Source organism: Phaenicophaeus curvirostris, chromosome 8 (genome assembly GCF_032191515.1).
Source record: "Phaenicophaeus curvirostris isolate KB17595 chromosome 8, BPBGC_Pcur_1.0, whole genome shotgun sequence".
NCBI classification, from domain to species: Eukaryota; Metazoa; Chordata; class Aves; order Cuculiformes; family Cuculidae; genus Phaenicophaeus; species Phaenicophaeus curvirostris.
In genome coordinates this window covers 38823503-38850839 of record NC_091399.1, presented here as the reverse complement: position 1 = coordinate 38850839, position 27337 = coordinate 38823503, and the positions used below count along the sequence as shown (strand labels likewise).

The 27337-nt window shown below is 40.3% G+C and overlaps 1 protein-coding gene across 1 annotated transcript in view; it reads left to right on the top strand.

Moving 5' to 3' along the window:
• Nucleotides 1–27337, top strand: part of LOC138723105 (neuronal growth regulator 1-like) — a 290616-nt gene that overhangs the window by 210618 nt on the left and 52661 nt on the right. Inside the window, exons 5-6 of the mRNA XM_069861992.1 lie at nt 15536–15656; nt 21103–21254. Coding sequence (XP_069718093.1) covers nt 15536–15656; nt 21103–21254 — 273 coding nt within the window. The remainder of the gene's footprint in view (nt 1–15535; nt 15657–21102; nt 21255–27337) is intronic.

Sequence of the window (27337 nt, the reverse complement as noted above, 5' to 3'; positions counted from 1 at the left end):
GTTCTCTCTTCACTCTGTGAACAGTGTTGTCTCCAACACCAATCTGTGAACCACATAAAGCAGTTAGAAAGCTATTAAAGCAAGTGCAAACAAATCCTTTTTCAAGCATTGTTTTCTTGGGAACCAGTGTGCCTGACTTAGCTATTAAAATATTGTTTCTGTTATTCAAATATGGATTTTTTTTTTGTTTCAGAACCCTATGAGTGCTGATTATTTGTCATTTCTGCAGTGGTTAATTCTGAGCACTGCCATTATTATCCATTTGAAAGTAATCATTGTGCCTTATCCCCTGGAAAACAAGTCCTTGAAATAAAAATAATTGTCTTAATTTGCACGTATTTACACTCTACCAGTAGTTACAGGTCTGCATATTGTTTAATTATGGCATACTAGTAGATGTTGTTTATTATGTTTATACATGTCTGGGAGACTGTGCTGTAACAAATAATAGAACATCTTGACGTGCACTCCTCGTATCAGTGAAAAATATTGTCAACGTTATATTGTTGATGGTTGTTGCAAAGACTTCAGGCCACTGTTGGCAAAACTGTGCAGACCAGCTCGCAAATTGGTAGACAAAACAAAATTAATGAAGTATCTTTTACTGTTTTTCTGTGCTTTTCCACTTGTGCTGTCATTCGGAAATCAAAATAAGGTTACCGTAACATTATGGACACCTCCTTGCATCCACCTCTGGTGAAGCTGCTCTTTCTTCTCTTGCAGCTCTTTTTCCTGGCACCTGCAGGAGCAGGAGAAGGAGCATGCTCCTCTCCATGGGGTTGGCTTCCTGGGGTGCAGTGCTGGCTCCCTGGAGGGCCAGTATGCAGCTCCCTGTCATCTTCGAAGATGCTAGCATTTCACATCTGCAGGTGGGATACTATCCCCTCAAATCAAATGGGATGAAAAGTGAGGAAGTGTTTGCAGTAGCTGAGGAAAAGCACTCCTGGGAAGTCAGCCCTGCCTGGATTTCTCCCAGCTCTGAACCACTGCTAGCTCTTCAGCCTCCAGGTGATTCCACTTTAAATACTAACTAAAATACAGTTCAGGAAAATTGGAGTCTTAATAGAAGATTACTCATCTCTAAAGAGCTTATGCATTTCAAGAAGCAATTTGAAGTATACAGCAGGCTGTGTTAGACTCCAATCTAAAGCCAAAATTAATGGAGAGCTCTTCAGCTTCCAGGAGCATTCACTTGCCCAGATTGCTCTTCAGCAAAAACAATTACTTAAAATATTTCTCGTAATAGTCAACATGTTGTAAAGCAATATTTCTGCTAGTAATTGTGGTATTCCTTGTTCCTATTGGTCTAAGCCTTAGTCTTCCCTCCTTGCAAGTGTAGCGCCTTTGAGATGATAGTCTAAAAGGTGTTAAGTGCAGCTGATGACACCAGCTGAGGTCATGAGAAGATAAGTCTGATGAGTGTTTCAGTCCTGTAAAAGTCTCAGTTCCCTGATTCTTTTCTTTATTATTTTTTCCAGCAGCAATCACTGCAGCTTTGAAATGGTTCTGCCAAAGAAATCCGTTTAGCATAACTTGAGAGTGGATGGGTACGACCATGATGCCATGCAGTGACAGTCCCTGTTGGGTCCTACCCTAACTATACTCAGCATTTCAATGAGACATCCAGTCGCTGATAAGACTGTAATGATATTGTTACAGCTTGTTTGTCCCCTGGTGAGGTTGCTAAATTACATTTTAATAACTTCTGCGATTCAGCTGGTATTAGCAAGTGTGTGGTGTAGGCACTTGATCTGAGCTAAGGGAGCTTTGAGAAGTAATATTTCTGCTTTTATAGTGTAAAAGAAAGCAGTGCCATTGACACAAAGGAAAGGAAAAATTGCCAACATCATTCTTCAGGCATTATAATTCATAAAGCTGGTTCTCTTCATATTTTCTGTCTCTTCTCAAATAAAAACAAACTATTCTGAGGCTGATGTGACCTTTTCTGGACCTTAGTGTTGTAGAGCAAACACAAGCTCTTGCGATGAAAGCTCTGATGCCCTGCAGGCACAGCGGCACTCAGTGCTGCTTCACAAAGACAAGTAACATTGCAGGCCATATTGCTTCAGTTGATTTGATACCTGTTGCACGCTGTACGCAAAGATCATGACAGTCATTTCTAGACTAAAAGAATTCAGAAAAAAATCACTTAAAAATGCACTGTCTCCAGTGTATTTTGAACAAATTTCTATTTAATATCAAACATCTCAAAATTCAGGTGCTCACTGCTTTCACACCTGGTACGATCCATGGCAAAAGAGAACTTCTAGAAAAAAAGTGAGTTAGGAATTATTTTTCAATGCAGCAGTTAAACATTTAAGTAGGAAAATCCCCGTATTTCACACTTCTTGTGTAAAGTCAGGTCTGTATCCAAGTGCTGAGTTGCAATCTCTTATCTCCTCTTGAGAAACATGTGACATTGTTTGGAAATGAGCAGCTGTAACAAGAATATTAAACGGTCACCAGGAACAACCCGCAAAGTCCTGGACATTTCTAATGTTTGTAAATGGGTCTCATTTTTTTGGCTTTGGTCTTCTTCAATACCGCATGATGTGAGCTTTGTTATAAGCGATGATTTCAGAATCAAAGGTGACAACCATTTTACTCTGTTCATTGGCTTTTATCTGTTTATATGCCACAAAACTGAGAAAAGAGATTACTTTATATAGACAGTCTTATAAATAAATACAGATGGGGGGAAGGAGAGAGAGAAACCCTGAGACACATTTCTTTCAATACAATATTTCCTTTACCACCAACAACTAATTTTTTGATGCCACAAATATGCAGATCTCTTTAGTTTAGTGAAGAGTCCAGGGTACCACAAAGTGGATGGGTGTGTTAACCTACATGCTGAGGAAGCCTCCCTCTATTTATCCTTGGAGTGGTGGTGGTGTTTTCACGCAGGTATTGTGACTGTGCAACAGAAAGCAGAAGCCAATGCTCCCTATCCCGTGGAGCTGGCAATAGAAGTCATTGGCACAGATGGAACGTATAAGAGAAGAGTAAAATATAACTTCAAGTAAATCAGTTCTTTTGGATTAATATAAATTAATTATAATAGCGATATACCTACTCCAGCGGATCCCCTCTTTGGGTTAGCAGGAGGTCTTGAAAACCCCATCTGTTTATCAGTGTTACACTGTGTTTTATTTCTGTAATTTTATTTCTAAACATCGTTTTCAATTACACAAGATTTTTCTGAGAGTGTTTGAAAGCCACTAGTACTTCTGTGGCTTTGTTGCTTTTAGTTAGAAAAATCACTTTGGGCTTGACTCTGTGCATGTGTGTAGTTGTCACATATCAGTATCGATTGTCCTGTTTCTATCAACTTACATCTGCTGCAGATTACTGGAGAGAAGGGACAAGCCAAAAAACCCTTTATGCAAACTTCACTTATTTTCAATACAGAGCAATACCTTCTAGACCTTTTACAACTCTTTCTCATTCTTCATGAGATACATATGTATATCAGCTATAACACACTGTCAGTGAACAGTGGTTTTCAATCAAAAAGACTGTCAGTAAAGCCGATTCACTAACAAGAAAGCTGTCAAGCTGTGACAGCTGCTGTCTTTGCAACCCCAAACAATCTGTTCAGTGCTAACTCTGACTTATGCTTCCATTTATTATACAGTAGTAATGAGTTCTGTCCTTAGAAATATCATGTTGGTGAGTACACCTAGGTACTTTGTTATGTATGCAGAATATATCAAATCAGATCTAAGGTGTACAAGACAAGTTTTCTGGAAAAAAGTTCTACTTCTGTCTCTTGATTTTTTTTATTTTTTTTTAATTCTAAATCCAGTTTCAGTGCTTACCTCATTTTTGTAGTTAAACGTGAACCTGGAGATTTTATTACTCTTATGAGCTGAGGAGGATATAATTTCTTTTTTTTCTCATTGTTTTGAAAAATGGTTTGTAAAGTTAAACACAACACTAGTATCTACAGAAATCAGTAAAGGAATTTGCTATTATAGGAACTGTTCTGGTGCTTAATAATCCCAGGATCTTGGGGACACAAAAATTCAGCCCAGAGGAAGATCTGAGGGGTTTGGCTGATGAGGCTGTCCAGATGCAGATACCAGTATTCAAATTGTCAACATTTCCTTTAAAATTTAAAAAAAAAAAAGGGGGCGGGGGGGAAGCACCTTGACAGTCTCCTTAAGCAATCTTTTCCAGCAGTAGCTTAGCAGACTTAAATCTCCCTTGCTTCAGTTTTGGTTGTTTATTTCTTGCCTGGCCTATAAAGGAGATAGGGAAAAGCAGGTTCCTCTTTTTTTTTTTTTCCTTCTATCTTGCATATTTAGTTATGCAATCTATCCTTGGTAAATCATCTTTTCCAGCTCTGCTAATCCCAATTTCTTCCACTTTTCTGAACTTGCTGCTTTAGCTGACACCACACTAGTGCCCCACAAAGCACATGGTTTGCACTAGATAACGCGTCTGTCATATCTCTGGGAGGTACTGGCCTCTCTTCCAGCACTGTGTGGTGTCAGCTGTCTCCACCTGCTTTTCTGCTCCACTATCTGGGAAGGGCAGTTTGGTCACCTGTGAGCCACTAGGACTGTATATCAAAAGTGGACAAAAAAACCCTACTCAACAGTACGTAGAGAACAGTCTTCTGTAAGGTACTTGTTGTCTCAAGTAATCAGATGAGGATAATAAACTTCATCAAATATCTACATAAGGCAAACAATGAATAAATTGTTATTTCTGAGACCTTGGAAAGGCCAGCCGAGGTCCTAGGGGCTGAGGCCCTGGTTGTCTGTCATTCAGAGGGAACTGACAGCTGCCTGGTGTGTCTCCAATCCCTTGATACATGCCAGAACTGTAACAATACATGTTCATACCTGGGAGATAAGCTGAGGAGGGTAACAGCTAGCAAAGATTCATTAACAGCAAACCGTGTGGTCTCACTAATTAACATTTTTTGCTGGGGAAAGCAGATGATGTCATGTGTTGGCTTTCATAAGCTTTCAAAATGTGGCACTCACAGGTACAAGTGTGGAAAACATGGACAAGAAAAGCTATCCATGGTGAGGGTGTAGAGGTATCGAGAAAACTGTTATCAAAAGGCTTCTTGGCAGGTCAAAGGGATGTGTGTCCCATGGGTTTGTTCTGGGTCCAGCATTCAGTGTTTTTTATTAATGATCACATTGTGTTTTCAGGTAGGGTAAACCTACAGTGGTGGTGGTACAGAAACACCCTGGTCTAGGCAACACACTGGGATAGTACTGAGCAGCAGGGTAACTTTTTTCTTTAATACTGATAATGTACCCATTGCACAGTTTCTCATTGCCCTTGGTATTTAATGTCTGCCTTATCAGCTTTTGTACCTTGGTTTTCTGGATGTGCTCCAGTAGCATTCAAACAGGTCTCTTGCTGCATTTCTGACCTAGTCTGAAATATTTTGCATTTTTTGTTCCAAACTTTCTTTCCTTGGAAAATTGCCAGCTTAAATTCACTTTCTCCTCAGCTTTACTGCCAAAAGATCTACTTAGCAATTCCTGGAATTTGTTGAAGTCCATTGCTTTTATCTTCCTTAGAGGGAGAGAACTAGCAAAGTAGATGTGCTCATGTTTGTTCGCACCCAGGGCTCCCATCCAACTCTTCCTCTGGATTGGCATTAGATGTATGAAAGCATCCACTTTCCTCCTCCTCACTCTTTAGTACTGCTCCAGGATGCTGGTACTCGTTTTCCCCTTTCATGTCCACACAGGCATTTGAATAAATCGGTGAGATAAAGGAACCACAGCAGAATGCAAGGGCACGTTAATTGTGTGGAAGCTTTTCCAGCAGAAATTGCTGAGGGAAGGGGGTTTCATAATGTGAGTGCCTGGTGCAGCAGTCAGTGCCTGCCTGGCGCAGGTAGGATGGCAGACTCCCTCAGGCAAGCAGACACTACAGCACATAAAGCTTCTTCATCCCATGCCCTGCCACATTGATGCTCTTGTCCCATATGGAATAATTGCCTTCCCAAGCTAGCACCAGTCCTCCAGCCTTACCCAGAGATGTACATTTGCACGTGTACGTGGAACACTGCAATATTTAACAGCAAGCTTGCATGGAGTAAAGTAGTTCTATCTTTCCCACTCCTTAAGCCTCACAATTGTTAGCTGAGGAGACACTGCCCTACCTTTCAGCACAAAGCTCCCCATCGCTGGGCTATCCTCAATGCCTGTGCGTGTCTGCATAGTCCCTCTCAAAATGCAGAGAAATGTAACTTAATAGAGTGAGTGCAAAAGGGGAATGAAAATTAGACCAATGAGTGTGCTGCAATGGAAAAGCTAACTGTCCTGTTCCTGAGATGCCTTCTCCTCAGGGAGACGCTCTCTTCAATTTCAAAGGGACGTCCTTCACCCTGAAGTCCTTTAGCCAGCACTTGCAAAGGATTCATTAGAAATATGCTCTGTTCTCTGTTGCTGAGGCTCTGCCACGTCTCCTCTAGCAGGAGGCCTGCACCCTGCTACAGACCCATCAACCTCCTCAGCACCTGCTGCCTGTCAGGTGCCACAGTGCCTGGGTGTTACCAGCAAGCTCTTCCCGCTCTCTGCTGGACACCTGAGATGCAATGTCAGGACTCAGAAGTTATGCCTCTCAGCTTCCCTACATACCACAATGAAAACTTCGAAACCCTTTTCTAATAGATCCCCTTCAAATGCTTCAAAAAAGACAGTGATTCCGCTCTATCCTGTCAATACCATATTTTATAGCATGAAATATAAAAGTTTATTCTTTCAGCTCAGGTAATTACAGATGCTCAGTCATTCTTTGCTGATGAGAAAGTATTGATGACTACTTTTTCTTCAAATTACAGCAGTAAGAGCAATTGCATATAGAAGAGGCGTTACAAGACAAGAGCCATCTTTGTTATACTAGTGCTCTTTCAAGTTGAGGGGGTTTGCATATTTTTTTTGTTTGAAAACTGTGAAATTCTCTTTTATTGCAGATCTTTCTGGGCTTCATTCAAAGCCCACTGTAGTCAATATAAAGACTTTGACTTCAGTTAAATTTGAATCAAGCTGCACTGGCCAATGAAAGATTAAAACCAACACCACCATATCAAACAGTGCCAAATACAGAGCATTCATATCCCCATTCATGTTTTATGCATCTGTTCCTTCTAAATTACCAACAAGTCTTGTATGCAAGTGCAGGATGTGTTTCATTTTTGTTCGCTGTGGTTTGAATTATGCCTGCAGACAAGCAAGTGTGATGCTGTTGGACAAATGCAGATATGAGATGTTCTGACCCAGCTGTCCTCAGTCAGCTGTGCCAATGTATGTTACGAGGTCTCTGACTGAAGGCAGCTCATGGAGCTAAAGGTTTTGTTCATATTGTGAACTCATACCCAGTGACAGGACTTGTTCTATCAAATGTGACACAGCTGATGCAGCTGTTTGCATCAAGATGCAACTACCTTTCTGCACCTACCTGATGCACATCGGTGACAGAGGGTGTTTCCACCCAGGTTTGCAGCTGAAGCGGGGTTGATGTGGCACTGTCAGTGCTCACACACAAATATTTTTCTGTGTAGTTAGCACAGGTAATCCAACTCTCCTGACTCCGGGGTGCGGATTGGATGCTAGCGTGTGCCTGGATCTGCCCTCCCCTTAGATGCTGTCACCTGCGGTGCAAGCTCCGTATAGGGAATATGATTTGAAAAATGTTTTGTTGGCAAACAGAAGAATTAAACAGATGAAGCAGTAAGATGAAGTGGGATGGACAGAAAAACAAAGCAGTTCTTCTACGTGTGCACTAACTTGACTCTTCTTGTGTAGTTTCCTAGAGGTCTTTGTTTGCTTTGGTTTTGGGAGTTTTTGTTAAGCTTCTTCCTCTTCTTTCTTATCACTCACATGTTTGTAAAACACATTGTTAACAGTTCCTCTCTGTTGGCCTATTAGTCTTTAAGTATTATTTGGTGTTGCTGTGCCATATAACAATTACATGCATATTTTCAGTTTTCCTCTCAACTTAATGCTGGGGGGTGGAAGAGGTTGTGTTCAAAAACACAAATTTCACTCCAGCCAGTGATTTTGATAGTCTGTTATGATGCAACCCATTAGCTGGAGCTGAGGGAGATGCACGTTTCAGGAAACTTTGATGCATGCTGCAACATGGCAAATTGCACACAGGGAATGCTTGAGAATCCATTCATTTTCTGATGGCTAGTGCAATGTATTTACACAATTGTTTAACTCACAATATTTAAGGTACACTGTTTTGTAAAGCTAAATCCTGAATAGGAAAGGGAAAAGCACAGAATAGATCCTGGGTTATATCTAAAAATGCAGGAATTGAACAGAATTCTTATTGCTGCCTTGTATGTTTGCATAAAAAATATAGGTATGTGTATACATCAAGATCCCAATGAATTCAGTAGGGATTAATAAGTGATCAAGAAAAGATGGAAAAAATAAGCTTATTAATTGCTTAGACTACTGACAGTTAAAGGTATGTGTCTCAAATGTTGCCACACACTGGAGAAGATTTTCATATGAAAAGGCATTTATTAAACCACTCCATTAATTTGTAACAGTATCCTATCTCTGAATAAATTAGAAAAACTAAATAATCTAGGCTATTGGAAGATCATCTTAACTAGGTAAAACATATGTAATGCTGTTTCACTTGTAAAGATTTGTTACTTTATTGGTAAAACACTGTGTGTGTATATGTGTAAAAGTTTATATATATAAATATTAATCGTTTCTGTTCTTATGAGGCAGAAAACGGATCTAAGAAAACCTATTCCTTCACCCGAAATACTTTATCTTAACACACTGGAGAGCAATTTCACTAACAAAAAAAGACTACGTTAGCTAAATTAAAATCTGATGAAAGCTGGAAAAATAAAAGACTTTTTTTTGACATTTACAATTAATACTACAAAAATGTTAGTTTAATCAGACAATATGGTTAATAACAAAGGTGAAATTGGAAGTTGCCAGACCTGAATGCTAGTGTAAAAGTTAATAAATTCAGCTCATAATCATTATGCACATGCTAGTTATAATAATTTACTGTCCGTACCAAATCTTTATAAGCATTGTAATTAAATATAAAATGCACATTAGAATTATAATGAGTAATTAGGGCAACATAACTAATATGCATATAAGTCCCGAAGCTCATTAAAATGTTAAAAGATGAAACCTGTTCTAGCTGGAGTTCTTTTGCATGCTTTCTGTGCCTGTCTGAATGCCAGTGTATCGTATGCATTGTTTAAACTTTTCCTTTAGACATTTAAAAGCAAAACAAAAATATTTGGGTGGGAAAGCAGATTCGGCAGGACTTTGCATCATTTCTGGATGGAAAATTTGTAAAATTTGGTTTTCCAGCACAAATGCCTGACTCACGCTAACATGCTGGTGATATCAGATGAGTAGAAACTGAGCAGAAAGTAATTATAGAGTTCTTCTAGTGCAGGAGTGGGAGACAAAGATGATTGTTTTCACATCTTTCTCATTAACATGCTGGGAGAGAGATGGAGTTCAGTGAGTACTCAGCATCGTCACATGAGACTTTAATAGGGGTATTTATTGAAACTTCAATTGTTTCACTAAAATGAAAGAGGATGTGCACACATCAGAGTGTGCATACGCACTTGATGTAGTGCTCATCTATCCTGAAATCTCTAACAGGTCCCCCTGGGGCTCGCACACTGAACTGAGCAAATTGCCTAATGAACTCATGTCCTCTTTACTTGTGGGACAGGAATAACTCAACCATCACATCGTATTCCTGTGGATGCTATGTTGTGCTCCCATCCTATATGGTGCTTTTTTTCCATTACTCCTAAATAAGAAGGAAAGTAGGTGGTTGTGCTTCTCCCATGCTGCCTTAGGACTGATATAACCCGAGCTTGTGATGCTACTAGTTGGTGCAGAGGAACGTTGCACCTTGCTGGGTAAGATTTGCATGACTCCCATGAAATGACACCCAACCCGCAGCAAGCAGCTGTGGCATCTTGCATTGTCTCTCTGAACAGCTCTCCTCCTCGTTAACATGCTTCTTATGTCAAATCCTTCCTGTGAATATATGTAAACATGCATCTCGGGCCAATAACAGCCTTATCTCCTGAGCCATTTCATGCAGGAACAAATGTAATGATGTTAGGAAGACCCCAGTTAAGCCAAGTATCTGAGCACCCACTCAAAAAAGCCTTTCCCAGCAGAGCATTTATGTGTATTTGAGCAATTCATAATAAGTAAGTTCCAGTTATTTATTTTCAAGTCAGAAGTAAAGCATTTATTTTAAGTGCTCTGCTCTGCAGGGATGAACTGTGGGAGAAGACTGAACAAGCATCCACTGTAGGGAGAGTAAATCTACAGATATGAGTCACAAAATCCTAGTACTGCTGACAGATACACATAATCGAAATTTTTTTCTTTGTTATTTTATGTGGCCATTATTTAGGAGAAATAAAAATGGCATTTAAAATTATTAGTCTTACACAATGTTTTCTTGTTAACGTCACTGTTAAATTTTGCTGCATTGTCTTCTGTCAGACTACTAATTTTCCTACTACACTCTTCCTTTTGGGCTGTCACCCACTTCCTTCCTCTTGCAGAGTCTTCCATAGGGCATCAGCTGATGATCTATGCCTTTGAGACAAGTTGTTATTGTTTTGCTCACTTGTGTATTTATTATCATTTATTCTATAATAAAGTTCTCTGCACACACTCAGAAGCACCTCTGTGTCTCTGCAATACAACTGGAATCTCTTCCCATATAAACTGAGGAGGGGAAAACCTGGTAAAGCCTTCAGTTGTGGAAGATGTGGAGCGTGAGGGAAGATTTACTGGAGCCTTGCTTACTTTGTACCTGCCTTCAGCCTCAAATTCTATTATGCTGACTCTTTAACCAAGATTTCTCTCATTTTTCTACTAATTTTCCAGCTGTAATTACTTTATTTAAAATCTATTAAACCTTCTATCTAATTTCTACCTTTTTATACTTTCATCAGGCCTTTAAGCTTGTGTCCATCTGTATTGCCCACCCAGGACCTTTGCTAGCATCTGTTTGATCGATCAGCTGGATAGAGTAGACTGCATTGTTAATGATACTAGATGATTTTCTGTAATAGTTTAAGTCATCATTATTAAACTCCTGAATGAAAACATTTTCCTAGATGGCCAATATTTATTCTTGCTATCGATTCCCTAAGCCACCATAAAAGCCTGAAAATACCAGTGGTAGCTGATGTGCGGGATTTCCTGCTGCAAGGTGGGCAGCAATGTTGCTGTCACTGGGAGTGCTCCTAATGGCCTGTCAGGAAACCTACTAGGGGTTTTGGAAGGCATCTAATTGCTGTTGGGGTCGAGTGGGATTTAAATCCTCCACCTGAGTAATACAAGAAAGTCAGATGCCTTTGGTACCCACACACAGGATGGAGAGAGTGCTGGAAGCCCCCTCTGCTGTTCATAACACCCTATAAAAGGGCATCAGCAGAAGGTGGCAAGTTTGTTAGCAATACAAAAGGAAACAAAGTGAGCTGTAAAGAGCTGCAGGAGGTTCTAATTAGGAGAAGATGGTCCAGCAGGTATAAACTGTGCTGTGAAATACGGAGTCTGGTTGCAGGGAGGAAGGAAGAGGATGGGGGAAACATCGTTGCATCCGATTTGTGAATTTTCTAAATTCTTATGGTTCTACCTGGGAGGAAAAGTCCAATTATTTTCTGCATATTTATTATAGTCCTTCACAAACATCTGCCTGTCAGCCCCGACTGGAGACTAGATGTTATCCTCCATCCCTCTCTTCTCCTGGGTGGTTTGGCTGATCTTGCACATTTCCGCTGTACTGGGCAACTGTATTGGGGAGATTGTTCTCCAAAAAGCAATATCTGTTGTGTAACTGTGACACTGGAATTGAACTGAACCTTGTGAACACTTGTTAATGTAACATATGAACATTCCTCTTGGCACATTACATGTATTTAGTTCAGTAAAGTATCCTTTCTGATTGCTATAACATCAAAATATTTTAAATAGGAGAAAACTCACATAGCTCCAGCAGTGTAAGAATGCAGATAATTGCAGTGTGACTGACAGCAATGAGATCAGATCACAAACGGTTTCTCAAAAATAAGTCTTTGCAGATGACATGGAAAATCATTTTAAAAAAAATAAAAGAAATAGGATGAGATTCTTGGATCTGCACTATGTGTTTGTTTCTTTCCTTTCCAAAATGAACCTTGGCAACCAGCAGCAGAGGGTATTTAAGTGTGTAATTTCATCTGGAGCTATTCGATCTTCCACACTGGTGGGAGCAGTAAGGGTCTGATGGACTTTTGGCTCAGCATGTTGCTAATCAGTGCCTCAGAAATGCGCCTGCATTGCACAGTTTCTCTTTATACTAAAAATAAGAAAATAACATGACAGTGAAAAATCTAAGAGAATGGTGGCTGTAAGCTACCTTTGGTTTGTGTTTTCATACAGCATTAACTGCAGATTTCCTAAAGCAGAGAATATTGATTTTTATTTTTATTCTGAACAAATAGAAGCTGAAATCCTTCTGAAAGGGAGATCTAAAAGAACTTCCATTTCAGACGTTTTTCAGTATTTTCCAAACAAATCTCTGCATCTCTCTGAGGCAAAGTCAAGAATTATGATTTGTAGCTGGGATCCAGCCAACATCCATCACCTTCCCGACCATGTGGTGCCTGGTGCTCAGGCATAGTACTTTTTGGAAAAAAATTCCTACCTGACTCAGATCTTTGCTAGTTTTATATTTGCTCCTTCTGCTTAGCTCCTAAGAATTTAATATTGTTTGTGTAGTGTCTGCACATTGCGGTACATTAATTTCATTCAGGTTCTTTAGTAACAGTCTTACCCGCTTTAAGTTAGAAAAACATAGGAAAGCATCACATACAGACCACATGAAGCAACTTCATTTGACAGCAACTTGCTGGTAGCATTGCATCATCTTGTGTCAAGCACACTCACTCAGGCAAAGTGAACTGGAGGCCTTCAAAAGTCCACAAAAAACAAGCATATTCTTGAGGCAATATGATGTATGACATGAGAAATAGAATTGAGTTACGTTTAGGTTGATTTTGATTAGCTAAATGATGAACGCACAAGTCTTTAAATGGATAAAAGTTTTCTTCAAAGGGAATTTTAGTCCTGCTCTTTGCATCACTGGGAGCAGCTTTAAAGCTGCAGCAAGGTGCATACCTGTAACTCTGCAGGTAAGTGCCAGTGTGTTGCTATCCATGCAGGCTGTGGTTCTCCCTGGAGCTTTGAAAACTCAGGATGAATGGCTCCATTAGGACCACCAGGGTCGGGCTGGCCCCTCTTTAGATAGACAGGTGGATCAAGTCCCCCTAGCAATCCAGAACCACGATGTTAGACAGGCACAAGTAAATGGAGAAGTGAGCTGGTATTCCTCTGATTGCCAGGAGTTCAGGATTGCTGCCCTGCAACTGAGACCACCCCCAGTGATGGTCATACATGAACTAATGGTGGAGAAATGTCTTAGAGGTTATGTTACAGTGCTCATACACTTTGTACAAGTTGTAGGAAGCATTGGGAATGCTGGCAGGTAGTCCCTGGTCCCAAGACAGATGGAAATCACGTGTGAGAGGTAGACTTCCTTCTGGTCATAGTCAAGCTTTCAGAAACCTCTGTTGGCCACGTGCCCACACAGTAGATATTCATTTTCTTCCATCATTTAGGTGGTGCCTTTGTATGGTTTATCTTGCACAAGTTTTGTTTTTATATCGTTCACCTTGTGCAATTTTAGTATTATTCTTTTGAATACTGCAGAAGCTGATCTGTGAGTTTCATGGTGCTCTGAGTAGCTGCTAGTGCCACTCAGTGCTGTAGGAGCAGATGCAAAGTGTAACCAGTTCTCCAAGTGATCTGTCTCACTCAATGTTATTTTTTAAAAATCTTGGCTGCACAGACTGCTTCATTTCTCAGTAAGGAGTGAATTTGTATGACCTTGCTGTTTTTATAGAGTAAAAAATCTGATTTTTTTTGCTGTGCAGATTATGAAGAAGTAGTCATGCAATTTGATTATGTTTTTATTGCCACTTGAGAATTTAACATTACCAGTTGAAAGTTAATGAATTTATGGATCAGTTTGATGTCATCATTGGGAAGAGAGAGTTGAAGGCAGATTGTGTATTTGCCAGCTGTGGGAAATTGTAGTTTGTCTGCCTGACTCATGGTAGGACCTGAGCAATAGACAAGAGAACCAGTTCCCTGTTTAATCCCACCTGAAACATCCTTACACTGTTTTGTTAAATATCGAGACTTGTTTGCTTTCCCTGGCATGTGACATCTGGATTCCTGTGTGGTGTCCTACACATCTGGAAAAGCAGCCTTTTATGGTGTTGGTGAAGGATGAGTGTGCGATGGAGCTGACCCACCCATGCAGGGAACCTGGCTGTCACTCTACTCTTTCATATATCAGGTGCTTCTTTTGCGTGGCCGGTCTCCATAAAAGATTATGGTCTCTTAATGTGGCATGCTCAGCAGTGGATGAGATGGTGAAAGAAGCAAACAAGAGGCAGTCAGCATTTTACACATACATAAACACCTTAAAGCAACATCTGGAAAACTGCTTTGGAAAAAATAAACAGGTTTTTATTTATAAGTTCTGTGGTTTAGTTTTTATAGTGGTTTTACGATGCACATAAATTATTGCTTAAAAACAGAAAATGTAAAAGAAATTCCAGGGAGAAGGCATTTGCTGTTCAGGCTTTCCTTTGATAATCTCTTTCCAGGGGAATTTGCTGTGTTTTGTTTTCAGCTTATGGTTGCCTTTTGCTAGCAACTGGAAAAACTGACAATGACATTTTATCTTTATTTGTATCTGTAGTTCTAAGCTTAAAATGTTTATTGCTATTTAAAATGTTTACTATTTTAAAAGACAAATATATTTACTGAGACAACTCTGTATCCAGTGTAATCCTGGAAATGCTGGTTTATGGTATCCGCAGTTGCCTCGTAATTGCAACGGTAAGTTTTCTCTTTTAGTACGCAAAATAAGAGCTCTAAGGCCGTGTGAGCCTATAGGGCTTATTTGGCATTTGCAGAAGCCTATGCAGCAGGTGAGTGGTGTTGGCCATGTTCCCTTCATTTCAGACCTCTGCACCCTGGCTGATACCCTACCCCTTCTCAGCCGTGGGGCATCCTCCCTGCCAAGGCCAGGGGGACCTCACAGCCTCTCAGCCAGCATCAGTGGTGGGGCATCATGTGCTTTTCTCCAATTCTTGTACAACACTTACAAATAGTTACATTTTATGTGTAGTAACTGAGTTGGAAAAACAGGTTTTTTTAGTATGGAATTCATATTTCTTCATGTCTCAGTTACGTTTTTCGCACCAGGTACACAGAATGTATATCAGGATCTTCTGTGTGGGCTAATTTTTACGCTACTCAAAGAAAACATGGTTGAATGTGAATCAAGCTGTAAAACGTGCGCCAGGCTGAGATTAACATAGAGCTTGCTGAAGAGAAGTGGCGTTAAACAATCTGCGTAACTAGATGCAAATATCCATTTTACAATTCTTTTTTTTCAGTTGCCCCCACAATTCAGGAACTTAAATCCAGCGGTGTGATGCTTGGAGGGAATGGACTGATACGGTGCGAAGGTGCAGGAGTTCCTGCCCCGGTCTTTGAGTGGTACAAAGGAGACAGGAAGTAAGTAGCCAGCGCTTGCCGACCCACTCATGCTGCTGGGGACCCACATGGAAGAGAGAGGAGACTGCCAGCCTGGGTTTGCCCCTATGAACACAAGCCCAGCAGGCTGTCCTGAAATAAATGCTGCGCTTGAAACAGAGGGCACTTGGAGGTGTTGGCTACCAACAGCCATTCTGCACAGCTTTTGGTGGAATTCCTTGGTTTCCTTTTGGCCATAGTTTCTGTGCTCAAAAATGAGGTGTGAACAGGCTGGCTGTGGCTGGGTTGTGATAGTGATTATTCCAATAATTAGCCTAATATTTAAATATGCTTTAGCAATTACAACCTTTAAGTATAGTAGCCAGAAAGATACTGAAAAAGTCTAATGAAAGGAATTCTTTTTTTTTTTTTTAATTTAAATTCATCTTCATGGGTTTCTCACTGAGGGCTTTGGGCATGGAAATGTTGGTTCATTAACAAGACTTTCAACCAAACCTTAATGTGTACTAATTTTCACCCAGATGTGGCATTTAGTGGCCTAGAACCCAGGTTTATACTCCAGAGACTTGAGTAGAGCTGCTACACTTCACAGCATCCAAGGGGGTGTCAGGAAAGCACCCACCGCTCAAACCCTAAAAACTGCCTCTGTGTTTTGGTTTTGTTTACAGTCAGCTTCACTTTCAGGTCATTAGTGCTGTGTGATGATAACAGGCATCTATGCTGTCATCTTTATTTCAAAAGGCAGCTCATTAAACAGGTAGCTATTTTTCATATAGGATATTTAGTTTTACAGCTTTTAGCTTATCTAAGATCTTTTTTCTGTTACATTAACATGTCGGTCCAAAACCAAATGGATATATCCTCTTGTAAGCAAATGTCCATATGCAGCTTCTAGCTTCTGGAATTTCCTGGCTTCCAAGTGCTGAGTTTCTCAGTTCAAATGTCCCATTAAACCTAGGAGCTGACATGTGAATATTAATGACCATTTTTCATACTAAGCCGTCTGTCAGCTCATTTCTCCCTGGCCAGCTGCTCCCCTCAGGAGCATTAACGGCTTATCTTCCTTTGTGAGTTTTCAGAGCAGTCATAACTATTGTACTTTTATCATATCCTAACGCATTCTCTAAAACAAGGTAATTGATCTTTACTATATATAACAGCAAAAGTTTTTCTTCCATTGGTAAAATTCATCTGCATCTTATATCCAAAGATGCATAAGATATTGGATGCATGTTGGGAGGAAATGCAGCAGAAACATATTTTATGTAGAAAGTATTGTAGGTCAGCCTTGAGCACTCTGGAATCAATTAGCCATTTCCAGTATGATAATCACCTTTCTATTTATAACATTGACCAATTTCTTTCTTCATGAGCACATTCAGTGCCACAGCAGCAACAGGACAGACTAAGCAGAGCATTTCAGGACGCTGATGTTGTGCCTTCTGTTTTCTGTTTCAGTTGATGTATCACCTGAGGCTTGCTGTAATCAGCAAGAAATGTACTGCCCTATTGTGTCTCACTGCTCAAATATTATGTTAAATCTAGTGTCGCATCCTTATTTTTGTTAAACTGTCGTTGACAGCTATGCTAGACATATATGCGTACAAAGGTACTGGATATTTCCAAACCTCCACCACTTGCAGGAAAGAGGAAAACATGTACACGTTTTTTTCCTCCAGTATTTCTCTTTACCTCTTCATAACGGGAAATCAGCACAGAATGAGCCTCTGATAGCTCAGTTGTTGTTTAAATGCAAAACTGAGGACAGTCAACTTTCATAGGTGTATAACAGCATAGCATGTACATTATTCTGCAGGTAATTTGCAGACATACCACGAGACTAAATTTATGTACTCGGAGTGCACGCCCTGCTATATTTTCTGCTAACAGAATAAAAAGAATCCCATTTGAAGCAGCTAGTCTTGGATTGGGCCTTTGTTTTCTAGATCAGAATGAATCTTTGAATAATTGAGCAGCGAGAGTTAGATCTGCAACCCTAAGTATATGTTCACTGTCTGAAACAAGCCTTTTGGGCCTGTAAACTACATTGTTGTTACTTAGATTAATGTAAATCCAAACCCACAGTTTCCACACTCCAGGGATCATCTCATCATAAAACAGCCATTAAAACTAAACATAAAAGCAGTTGTAGACTACATCCAGTTAAAACTACTGGTCTTCAAGGCAGAGAGTTTGTAGGATTATTAATTCTGCTTTATCACCAAGCTCACAAGAGTTGCTATTTGTTCACTTTCCATAAGCACTGGCATACAAGCAGGCTTTGCAATATTCTTCCTGGCCAAGCACAGGAAGGAGGAGACCAAAGCCCAAGAGCTGCAACCTGTAGGAGGCTGTGTGGCTTTCTAGGGCAGGGAGTAGGCAGGATGAACACCCCAACTTCTCCCTGCTGGGGAAAAGTGAAGACAGGTCTCCCAAGGGCAGGTTTCACATAATTTAGCACTTTATCTGTTAAAAATAGTGCCTCGAGCTCCACACGGGAGCTATGAGGTGGCTACACAGACCCTGAGCCTGCACCAAATCTGCAGGGTCAGATGTGCTTGGGGACCGTTGGTCAGGGACCGGTGTGCTGGGCAGCAGTTCCCCGGGATGGGGAGGATGAGGTGAGCTAGGAAGGGTATCATCAGAGCAACTGCTTGTGGGTGGTGTAAATCTCTATTAGAAATGTGCAAAATGCACAATTGAATCACATTAAAAAGGTACTGGAAATTTTGGGGAAAAGTTAGTAAAATCATGTTAAAATTATAAAAATGTTTGACATCTAAAACTCCATGAGTATTCCTCTTGGACAGGAGGATGGCTTCGCTGTGCTGACTCACAGTTTCTGAAGCTCACAACTGTTCAAGTATGTTATGTTACAGAGTTATGCAGAAATTAGATCTCAGACATTAAAAAAACCACAGTGGCGAAGCTCAGAAGTCACCTATCTAAAAATATTATTTCCCTCATCCTTGACAAAGCAAACAAGACCTACTTTTGAAATAACAAAACTTATTATAATGCCTTTAATATATTATAATAGCATGAAAGTATTCAAATATGAAACCAAAGGTAGATACCCTATGGGGCTGGTACTGATGCACAATCTTCTTCTGACGCATAGGCATAATTTCTGGAATAAAAAAGAGATCAGTTTTCCCTTTAAAGCTAGTGGCACTGAGAAGTAAGGTGAAGAAATGTGTAGGCTGGCTGTGCATGAGTTAAACTGCTCTTCCAGCCGGAGAAGTAACTTGGTAAAACCCTGACAAGTAATAAATGCCATGTTCAGTCAATAAGCCAGTCAGAGCAGTATGCGGGAGTAATTAATTTAAAAGTATAAGAATCTAGTTCTTACAATTGCAAATGGAAATTCTCAAAACTGCTGAGTTTATGCTAAGTGCTGCCGACTCCTCAGTCCATTAATTATCTCACTTTGATATGCATATCATTCTGATTCCATTTACTTTACTTCTAGTTCTGGCCCCCCAGTGTCAACAAGTTCCTAGCAGGGATGCGGAGGGAAGATTACACGATCTCTCTGCTGCTGCTTTGGTGCTGCACGGGCTGAGCATAGGGACAGCAGAAATCCCATCACCCACTGTTTTCCAGGAAAAAAAGAATTGTTAGACCTTACAACTGTAAACAGAGATCCTGTAGTTCAAACAGCAGTTATGGGCAAAGAGGATGAGTGGAGGTGACTTGGAAAGATCTGGTAGGAATAAGGTGTAGGTGAAAGTGGATCTATCACTCCAGTACCTTGATGTCCCCTGGGAGAGGGGCAGGAAAGGGAACATGGGGGCTCAGAACCCAAAAGTCAGCAGGAAGGGATGTTGGCAGTGCCTGCAGCTCATGCTCTCCCTGCCGTGGAAGGAACATCCCAAGGAAAGTATCTTGCCTGGGACAGGAGACACTAACTCAGATGTGCTGCTGAGTACCCACCTGCTCTGTCTCCCCAAGAACCACAAGCACAGCCTCAGTTGCTGCCATGCTGATCATGCTGCCATCAGCTGTGAGCAACGGAGCCTCATAGCAGGGTGTGTTTTCGGGCAAAGGAGTCTCTTGGGTTTTCTGCAGGAGAAGCAGAAAGAGGAGGGCCGTTAATGGGCAGGTTTTCAAAGAGAACATCCACGTGTAGAAGCGCATGCATGGGTGAAAACAACAAAATTCTCCCTTCCACAAGTCTGGAGGAAAGATGAATCTTCTAACTGCTGTGTTCACCCCAAACTGAGCATTTCAGTTCCTTTTTGTTATGTTTCTCACAAAACCATGCGTGTCCATTAGATGTACTTCATCCTCTTCCCAACAATGGGCTGCAGAGCAGACCCAAGTCATTTACAGCTACACAGACTGCACAGGATAGAGAACCTCACTGTATATGCAGCAGCAGATAGTTATTAAATGGGAACAGAGGCACTTATTTAACGATTAGAAGTATTCTATCCATAATATACAGAAGTGCAATTAATGATAGACTTGAAATGTTTTTAGACAGAATGCTAAAAGATTGCATTCGGTCTTAGGATGTATGATTATATTCTTCAATGTATTAAGCAAATACTGTGTACTCCGCTCCTTATGTGAAATGTAAGTAATAATGAAGAATCAGCTGTAGCTAGTATTTTAATAACGTGGTTACCCTTCTCATCTCCTTGTTTGATCAGAGGTGGTTTGTCTGCAACAGCAACACATAAATTGGTCATCTTTCTTTACCCCAGTGCAGCAGCGATGTATCTGGCATGGCTTTGGAACCAACATTAAAAGACCTGCACTGTTCCTATGAAATTTGAGGCAGGAAGCTCAAAGCCAGGGAAAGAGAGTCAGGTGAAAAGAGCCCTGCTTTGGCTTTTTCCTGTGCATCATTAACTGGTTACTGTTCAGGCTGCCATCTCAGAATGCAGTGCTGCCGTAGCACATCTTTCCAAACTGTAAGTCTAAATCATAGCTGTAAAACAAACTGTGGGCACGATCCTACATAGTCACATTTCTGTCTGTCTAATACTTGTCTGCCATCAGCTGGAGGTGTATAAGGACACAAGCAATCTCCAGAATCTGGCAAAACACTTTCTGTAAGTCTTATGTAATACTTTTCTGCCCCAAATAAGGGTATTTATAATTTTAGTTAGGTTTGCACAATTTAACATCTAAGCTCTCCATCTGAGAGTTTATATCCTATCTTATGGCCAGGCAGGCAGGGCAATAGGCATCCGTCTCTATTTTCTTTTAACTTCAGGGGGCACAGGCAGAAACTGTTACCCTCAGCACCCCGAAGCTCCAGTATTGCCCATGGCCTCTCCAATCTGCCGCTATGATAATTTTGCTGAACAGTCTACATAGGCAGCTTGCAAACAGCTTACCATGCAGCCAGTTATATCTAAAAAAAAAAAGAAAAGAAAAAAGGGAAAGAAAAGAAAAAAAAAACATTTATTGCTTAGGGTATATGAGTTACAGAAATTTTCTTTTTGCTTTCTAGACTGATCAATGGTCAACAAGGAATTACTATTAAAAATTATAGTACAAGATCACTTCTTACTGTTACCAATGTGACAGAAGAGCATTTTGGCAACTATACATGTGTCGCTGCCAACAAGCTAGGGACGACAAATGCCAGCCTGCCTCTCAACCGTAAGTAACGTGGACATGTGGCAAATGTTCATCATTGGTTTTTTCCACATACATGGATTCAAAAGCAAAGAAAACAGTAGTTTGATATTTTCCTCTGATTTCTTCAAAAAGGCACATAAATATTGTATTCCTCAGTACTGGGCAATAATGAACCTGGTTACTTATTCCATAGTGTGGAAGGGTTTCTGTTCTGAAAGTGATGGCGCATTTAGGGGTATCAATGAGTTATGAATCTAAAAAAACCTACAACTAAACTCAACCCGTCGTTATGATATACAGATAGAATTAGTATGACAAAATCTTTCTGCTCAGAATAGCAATAATGGATCACAAAGGTACCGCTGTAAATAAGGTTAAACACTCTTTGACATAGTTTCAACAAGTGTGCTGAGCTGAATAATTGGAGTAAGCCTGAGCCCTGCTTGCAGGTCGGTTTGCCTGTTGTTGTTCTCTCATACAGAGCAGTCGCGCAGGACTTGAAGTTAAATCTTTTTGAAAAGACAATAATCAGTGTAATAGGCAAAGCAATGGACTGAGATATTTTAGCATGGAGGTTATCTAAAATGGGTCCGAAATGTCCTGCTTGAAAGATATTTTTACCTGTGGATTTGTAGTATTTCACATTGTTGACAATCTATCCATCTGTTATTGGCATCCAGAGATGTTCTTACTTGAACTTCAATGCTAATCTGTTCCAAGAGTGATAAAACTGAAAGGAAAGGGAAAAAAAAATTAGTATATATCCTAAACATTTTTCTTTGTATAAAGATATTCTTTATTGAGTGGAAATGCAGATTTTCAGTTGCTTAAATCCTAGGGTTATTGCCTTCTAACTGTGAAACTTCATTCTGAATATACATCCTATATGATATGTATTGTCAGGATATTCTAAATTACTGCAGAAGAGAGGTAGTAAGAAGAAAATAGCATAAAGCCTTTGCTGCCTCCTTATTTAAAAATTGAGAAATCACTAACGGTGTAAACAATGTTACACTTATTTTAATCAGAAAATGCAAGAAGTGAAAGCAAGGGAATATTATGCCAGTAGCAGGTAGAATTTGGAGTACTTGCAATTCAGAGAAGGTAAAATAAAGGTTTAGTTTAATTTTGAACAGAGCAGAGCTGAATCTGTGTCTTAGTTGCTGCCAGGATCTTATAAGATTTATGCTGTTGGTATGCCACGTAGCCACCCTTAAAAGTACTTGGCAATGCAAAGTTTGAAAATGTCATGTAAGTACCAAGTATATTGTTACATGATGTACAGGGGGTGTTCTCCATCATGAAGGAGATGGGATGTGTGAAGCAGAACAGTGTGGGAGAAAATACTGCAATCTGAGTCTGGTGCTGACCTCACGGAATGGAATATGGGTGTGATGTTAGCACAGAGGTTTGAGTGAAAGACCTAGATGAAATGTCTTAATTTTTACTGTGTTTTTTTTAAACTACTCAAAACAAGGAGAGTTTCCCAAAATTTGCTGAAGTAGATTACTGTGGGCATGAAGGACAGTTTTTTTCCTTGCTCATAGTTTGCTTTAATATGATCTAAAAGGAATATCAGTTTTAAAATATGTAAATAAAGGTAGCAACTTATTAAGTATGGAATTCCTAATCCTTCAGAGAAAATTTTCTCTTATGAAAAGCTGCTTACCTTTTATTTTGTTAGCAATGATAGCTGATCATATGCAGTGGTTTACATATGTGCGGGGGAAGTGTTAGCAGACACTAACATAGAATGGTTGGTTGCAATATTTGATAGTCAAATGTAGAATTAGGTATAATTTGAACATCGCATTTCTTGACAGATGTTAAAAATTACACATTGATGTCTTATTTCAAAACATATTTTAAACTGTTAGTTGCACTTGTGCACAGTCTGAGATGTGGAGCAGTCAGAATAGCAGTATTAATGCAGCTGCCAGGAGCAGTTGTGATTCAGGAGCCCTGCTGCATGTCCTGCCACGTTCCCATGCAAAACTGCAGTGGGTGCATAAAGACGTAGGTTTTTTTATCAAAATGCTGCCACAATGTGCAGCAGCAGTGGGAGCTTTTCAAATCCTGAGCACACCTCCGCTGTTAGGTATTGGCACCTTGCCCAATATCACTAAGTAATTGCTAATTGACTGTTTCTGTCTGCTGTTGGGGCTTTTTTAAGAAAAATGTTTATAGCAGAGTTAGGAAATGTGTGTTTTCTTTCTTTGCACATCCCCATGTAATACATAAATGGCATCATAGCTGTGCATTGCTGGGAGCTTTTCTTGGGGACAGAGCTAAGCATCATTTCTGTTATTGGTCTCTGCATCCTATGCAGGTGTAAAACTCAAGGATATCAGGAAATAAAAGATTATTTCTTCTGCTGTCAAGGGGGCTCTGGCTTTCAGTGATCCATAAATGCGACCTTGGGCTAATAGAAAGTCATAAACCAGGTAAAGGGATGTCAGGACAAGGTAAAAGCTGACTTTGGGTGGGCGTGGACATTGACTGAGCAAAACAGACAACAGATTAATGGAGCTCTATGTAACAGAACCCATGAGGTGGATGGGGCAGGAGGAAAACTCCTCTGGCCTCATGGCTGGAGGCCAACCCCACTGCTACTGTGAGCTGGGGACAGACAGCAGAAGGTCACCCAGAAATACTTCTATCCTAGAGACAGATAGCTAGATCAGTTTGCAGAAGAACCTCTTGTCTAGGGAGTTATGAACATCCCAGATCCCACAAATGTAATGAAATTTATCATGTCCCTAACTGAAGACTTGTTGGCTGTGTCTAAGATCTAGCTATTTAATAATAAATTCAGCAGCTGTAAAATACAAAGGCTGAGCCTTGCGGGAAAAATACAGAGAAGCAGTGGTTCCAATAAATTAATAATGAATGGCAATTTGCTAATTATTCATGGCTAAGTACTCTGTATCATCCAAATGTGTTGTATTTTGTGGGTAAGTGCAGAAGTATGTGATCCTCCCAGAACACTGCCTGTGGAGTGCTTGTTGGACAGTCCCATCCTGCCATCTATGGGCCTGATTTATCAGATGTTTAGTACTGCCTACACTGGCTTTTTATGCCAGCTTTTCCCAGAATTTCTGGTACTTAAGAATGTAGTCCTTTCCTTTCCTGTAAAGAAAGAATGAATTTGCTGATTCATTAAACCCACAAGATGAGGCATTATGGTGTATACACATGGTAAGAGGTTCCATCTAGAGGGATGATGAGCCAATGAGGAATGGAACAGACCTTTTATAATTATGCAGATTTTGCTTTTAAATTAGCTTAATTTTTATTTGAGACAAAAGACATTTTTGTACAAACAAATTTGCAAGGCCATTGCGAGGGGAGGGAGTTCTCATTAACCATTAGCACTGAGGTAGCTTTATTCAATTGTTTTTCTCAAGCAGCCAAAACTGAGAGTTTCTATTGCTGCTAAAGCAGCAACGTCCTTTCCAAGATGTCTCCTGTCTTTGTGCTGTCTTTACCAGGAGGCACAGTTGTTAGTGGGTTTCTAACTTTCTTTTACAAAAGATGAGTTGTGGCAGAAAGTTTTCCTGCCTTTCATTGATGAGGATAAAGGTGGAGCCGCTGCTCAGCCTCTGCTCCCCACAGCAGAATGTGGGATGAGATGCTGCCATCACGAGTCCTCGATGAGCCAGGCACAGGACTGAACTCTGCTCCGTGGCACCAGAGATCCAGACTATATCTGTCAGGTTGTAGGGTGCATTGATTTAGTGTCCTGGTTTGGTCAGGGGTGCAGCACCAACCCCATACTTCTATAAGCTTGTCTTCATCTCCTCTTTCCTCCATATAAGCACTTGTTAAACTAGGGCAGAAAACTCAGTGGTTGTTGAAATCCTGCACTTTAAATCTGCATGTAGATTTAACCTATACATCCAAAGAAACTATAAATCTACTTAAGACGCAGTTCATAGAAGCATTAAATCCACTACTACCTATCTGATATCTGCGTGTCCCTTGAAGATATGCCGTCTACAAAAGTCTAGACTCATGCAAGCCTTCACCTCACAGAAGGCGAAAATAATCATTACTTCTCTAGTACACATGTGTGTGGCTGTTCTTAATTAAAGGTATTCTTTTTGTTTTCTAAAGAGCACCTCCTATACATTCACTAGTACTTTTAGATATGCTTTTAATAATTTCTTTGGCAAATGGGACCTTTCTTAAGAAAACTTGCAACACAGAGGAGGCATCTGTCTGTGACAACTGCCAAAGAAATCATTTCATTTAAATGGTCGTATGCATCATCCACAGGGGTTTCTGACTTTCAGGTTTATACAGAAATCTTAGATATGTTGTTGGTAGTTATTTAAAAATGTAAATAACTGTGAAGAGCTGCAGAAAAGGTCAGCAGTGACATTTTGAAGGATAAGGAATGTAGTAAGGTGTGCAAGCGATGTGGTAGTATTTTTTGCTAATTTAATTGCTGCAGCTAAACAGAACTACTTTATTGAATAAGTGTCCAACTGTGAACTTATGGTTAGTGCAACATGCTTCTAATCTTGTCTCAAGCATTTCTACTTACCAGGAAGCGCCAGACCGTGCCCTCAATTTATGTGTTGATTGCATTGCGTCCTGGCTCTTACAGAAGGATTCCTAATTAAACTGCTGTATTAATATTCTTAATACATTCAATTTTGTGCCTAAAATGCAACAAAAAATTAGTATTCTTAAAAAAAAATTAAATTAATTCATCGTAAATTGCACATATAATAATATGCATACTTCTCAACAACATCTATGTATGATTGGTGTAGTGTTAGCTATGTCTGCTGGAAGACTCAGAGGTATGAGGGTATCTGCAGTGTGGTATAAGGGCATTGCCAGGACACAACTTATAAACAGTGGGACAGGTAACCATTTTCCATGTTTTTTTCCTCCTGTGCCAAGTCATGAAAATCAAAGTAAAGCTAGGCTTAAGGTGACTTCAGAGATCACATCAGTCTTCTGACCAAGAGCTGGCTCACTATACCAGTCGTTATTCCTGGCAGCTGTTGGACTTGCTCCCCTCTAATCCATAGTGTCCCCCGAGGATAGGTTGTAGCCATGCTTCTTTCCTGCATTAGCCTCACTTCCTTCGTATTTAAACCAGACATTTTCTTACTGCAGCTATAGCCTATTTCCATCCGTCAGTCACCATGGGAAGAAAAGAGAGCAGGGAGCAAGAAGAAATGAGATCTGGGGAGAGGAAGGGAAGGACAGTGCCATGGGAAAATAATTGTTCCCAAGTCCATAAAAGCATCTCCTGAAACAAGCAAGAGAACCTTTCAAAATTAGTAATTTTACATACCAATAAGCACATCATCAATAATAGCGGTGACAGGGTGGCCAAGCAGACATGCTGCTGGGACAGGTACCTTCCATCACTGTTTTGCAATGATGATTTAATGTTGACTGATGCCTTGGATGCAGTCATGCTCTGGAAGTGGCTTTACTTAAACCTTAAATGCTTCTGTATGCACTTGTTCTTCCTGCTTTAGCAAGCTTTAGGGTTGTGCTGTTTTGGGGTTTTTTATTTTGACTTTTTTTCCCCAAGCATATCCAGAAGCTGGGATGTGAACTTCTTAAACTCAGCCTCTCTGGAGCTGTATTTAGAGCAAAGGAACACACAATGCGGCTGTACTGCAGGAACCTGGTGGCAGCAGCTGCGCTGCTCAGATTAGTGGTGCAGCAGGTGTGTCTGTGGGGCACTTGGTTCAGCATAGTCCTCAATGCACTCTGCAAGGCTGTGGTCGCAGCCTCCTTCAGGATGAGCTGAATAATTTTCTCCTGATGTAGACTGGGTCTGGGTTGCATCACTAGCTGTGCTGCCTTCTCTGTGACACAGACCTCTGGACCTCCTGTGGGAGTTGTCCTGTATCACCCAGGCTACATGCTGGTACTGCTGCAGGTGGTCCTTTTTATCACTGATTGAGCTTTTAGACACCCTGCAAATATTGCTTGGGTCATCTTCTGTTCATGTTGTATGGTGTCATCATTAAACTCAGCAGTTTCATTTTATTGACTGAGAAATTGTATTTTATTGTATTTGGATATGTTACAGGTTTCTGCTAAGTTTTAGCTTGATAGCTTTGCTTGAT